This window comes from Cynara cardunculus (genome assembly GCF_001531365.2).
Source record: "Cynara cardunculus var. scolymus isolate 2C chromosome LG 1, CcrdV1, whole genome shotgun sequence".
NCBI classification, from domain to species: domain Eukaryota; kingdom Viridiplantae; phylum Streptophyta; class Magnoliopsida; order Asterales; family Asteraceae; genus Cynara; species Cynara cardunculus.
The window spans coordinates 23963527-23967147 of NC_037528.1; the positions used below are offsets into that span (position 1 = coordinate 23963527).

At 38.0% G+C, this 3621-nt stretch overlaps 1 protein-coding gene across 1 annotated transcript; it reads right to left on the reverse strand.

The window, feature by feature from the left end:
• Positions 1-752: 752 nt before the first annotated feature.
• On the reverse strand, positions 753-3326 carry LOC112526054 (protochlorophyllide-dependent translocon component 52, chloroplastic). Its single transcript, XM_025136437.1, has 7 exons — positions 2788-3326; positions 2453-2640; positions 2222-2305; positions 1956-2142; positions 1680-1877; positions 1382-1569; positions 753-1168 (listed from the first exon to the last, which is right to left on the reverse strand). Exons 1-7 carry the CDS (start codon positions 3304-3306, stop codon positions 913-915), a joined length of 1620 nt encoding a protein of 539 aa, XP_024992205.1. The 5' UTR covers positions 3307-3326; the 3' UTR covers positions 753-912.
• Positions 3327-3621: the final 295 nt, after the last annotated feature.

Genomic DNA, 3621 nt, shown 5'->3' on the forward strand with positions numbered 1-3621 from the left:
CAGGTTGAACTATATAAAAGCTGACCCTAAAGGTAAATAAAATTCGACATCAAGTTCAAAAACCAAAATATAACATGCTAACTGACGGCTATTGCCATCACCACTTGCCGCCACCTTTGTTGTTGACCAAGTTACTGCCACTACTGATTGATATTATTAATAATTTTATTCTGATATATGATTTATAATTTAAGTAAGAAAGTACAAAAATGTCGTAAAAAGGTATTTTGGTAATTATTATTATTTCGCTACAATTTCAAAATTATATTCTACAAACAAACAAATATATTTCATTTCATTTCCTACCAATCAAATACATGGTCACACGTTCATTCACTCCAAAAACATCTTGTGTACCAAGCACCTTTTATCATCTAATGTCTATGTCAATGATATAATACTGACGTTTCACGACAGACTTGGGAAATCTTAAGAATTACCAGTTCCAAGAATTTGAAGCAAAAGATCTACGTCCAATGATATATTTTATTGAAATGGAAGTTGCAAGATCTAAACACTATATATTTGTATCTCAGCGAAGGTACATGGGTCTACTTCAAGAAACTTATACGCTCGCAAACTTATGACAACACTAGTGGAAACAATTAAAATAATATAAGTTTTAGATATTTCTTCAAATTTGAAGATTTTTACGTTCTCTTTTCTTTTCCCGTTCCCTCCCTTTCCTTAGTTAAAAAAACTCGAGAACACGTGTGCAAGAAGAAGTGAGTTAATATGGATCAAACACATACTTGAAGAACTAAAACTTCAGACCATTGAAGTTGTATAAATAAGTAATCAATGTATGTGTAAAGTATAAACCTCTTTATATCAAGGTCTTGTGTCTTTCACTATAGCTATATATAACCAACAGGCTCCACAGAAACAACTACAAGCTCATGAAAACGAGTCTCAGCGAAGCGCATGGTTATAGTCATGGTAACGGAAGTTTTTGTAGATAAAATGAGACAACCATTTTGATCCCACGAAGCACAAAACTGCAGCAACGACCAGTGTGTTTCTTGCAGCAGTTGATATCATCCCTTGTTTGGTTGCAGCCACGATGGCCACTGAAGCAAGCGAAAACACCTGAAGAGAGACCTCAATCGCATTAAGACTTTTGTATGCAGCATTGCAGCTGCTGCAGTTCACCACATGGCTCCAGTACCTGAAACAATTCATCAAAACAAGCAGATGAAGTTTGATATTGAAAGAAGTTTTGTAAGTTATAACCTCGTTGTGGTTGAATTTGTTACGTGGAATCCCATATTTACTCTCCAAGAGAGCCCTTGAAGAGATACAGGAGGTTCCAACATATATAGAGGATAAATGATTCAAGTCTAGTCGATGTGGGATTCTAACAGAAATTTATTCAGATAACCTGTCCATGAGAACTTCTCTAGGAGGGGTGGGTGGAAGAGATCCATCAAATTTGTTTCCCCACTCGACTCGCCCACCTCCATATTTCTTTAGCCATTTTCTGAAAGCAACCACATTCGCATCTGATTTGGTTGGCACGAAACATGCTTTTTGCCAATTATCCAGACCAGCTTCCAACACTTTCTTTTCCTACAAGTTGCATAATCTTTTCAAGGACTGACCAAATACAACAGTTTGGATAAAAAAAACAAAACAGCAGGACCGGGGGGGGGGGGGGGGGGGGGGGGGGGTAATATTACCTCAACATGAAGAAGATATAAATCTGAATCAATAACCAAATTCTGCCCAATATGGTACATCCATCTGGAAACAATTCGATCTATCCAAACACCAAAGTTTCTAGGGGAAACAAAGATCAATCTGCTATTTCCAGGACTCACTGGCACACAAACAAAGATCAAAAGGGCCGTTCGAGGTGACTTTTGTGATACTTTCCCCTGAATCAATCAAATTACAAGCGTGAAGTACCAAAAAGATAAAGATCTGCAGGTATACTTCTGAAGTAGAACGTATACCTTTGTGGTTAAACCTGATGTCGCGGATGCATTATCTGGACCTCCCCCAATCGTGACACTACCATGGAACAGACATGGAGGAACAAAGTTCCATAGGCCGTTACCTTGGTTTGAAGTAAAACCATTTCTGTATATTTTGTTTACCTCTATCTCAAGAGGTTTACCCCCTTCGCGATCAAGCTTCTCAGTGAAGGAAACTTGTGTTAGGCAGGTTCCTATCAAGAATAGAAAGGAATGAAGAATTATGTGATTAAGTAAGCACTTATCTGGGCTGTGCTGTCCTCATTATTCCATAATGTGCATAAGGAACATGAGCAGGGTCCATGAGATTTTCAATCAGGATTTCGTACCTACAAGGGTCATGCTCTAGATCAACAGACCAAGGATGAATTCGTTGTTTTATTATGCTTAAAACCTTCGTGATTTTATAGTGAATTCATTGTCAATTAATCTGTTAAACTGAAGTTGAAAGACATATATAGGGGAAACTTGCATACCCATATGGTATATCTCTATTAAACATTTGGAAGGTAAATGAAGGATCATCAAGTTCAGGGATGTATGGAGGTTTATTCTTTGAAAGGATATCTTTGTATTGAGGATCGGTGTTCGGCCAAAACCAAACAATTCCATTTTGCACAGTGCTTGGATAAACAGCTACACATGCTTTCTGGAAAGTATGAACCTGCACATATTTTTGATCCAAAAACACCTTCATTTAAACACTACTACCATCATAGATTCACCATTATCATTTCAAGACTTTTTAACATCAGAAAAATCATAACATAATCATGCAGGAAGAAAGAAAAGCTCAAACGATCCAGTTTACCGGAGGACCATCACGGGGCGCTTGAGGAATAAATTTGCAGTCACCGGAGCCACCAAAGCACCAACCATGGTACACGCACTGCAGCCTACCCCATTGATCAATCCTTCCTTCAGAAAGTGGAGCCAATCTGTGTGGACAACTATCATCGAACACCTTCCATGCATTCTCGTTCTTATCCCACCACACCACCACATCAAGGCCCATTACCTTCTTTCCATGGGGAACTCTCTTATCCAGATCACACACAGGCATGAGTGCATACCACTGAGAAAACCAGTCAAATTTCTCATGTTGATCAAGGGTTTCGGATTCTTCTTCAAGGGGGGATGTAGGTTCGGTTGAAATAAATGGAGAAGTGACATTAACGTTCTTGAAATTGGATTTTGTAAATTGTGTTGAATAGGGGAAGGGTGAATAGGGTTTTTTATGAGTAAATGGAAGACTGCAAATTGGTTTGGGTAATTGCCTTTTGATAAGCGAAGGTGGAGAAACGGGGGAGGGAGCTCTGAGAGCTTCCATGGCGGATTTCTGTGAACTGAATTTGGGGGATTTCCAAATCAAATGCGAAGGGTGTGGATCGTGTAATTGTGGTAACAGTTGTGCCAACCATGCAATCAGAAGTTCCAATGTCTTCCATTTTGCCTTTTTATTATATATTTTTAGAATTTCTATTTTTAATATTCTAAGAAATTAAATATTTAGCATAAAAAATTAAGTTAGTTTTCCTATCTTACAGGAACTATTCTAAAAGGTGTGTTAGTGTGACGTAGTGATTTAAGGTTTATGTATCTTTTGCACGACTGTTCATGATATTTTATAGGTTTTGGACGAACG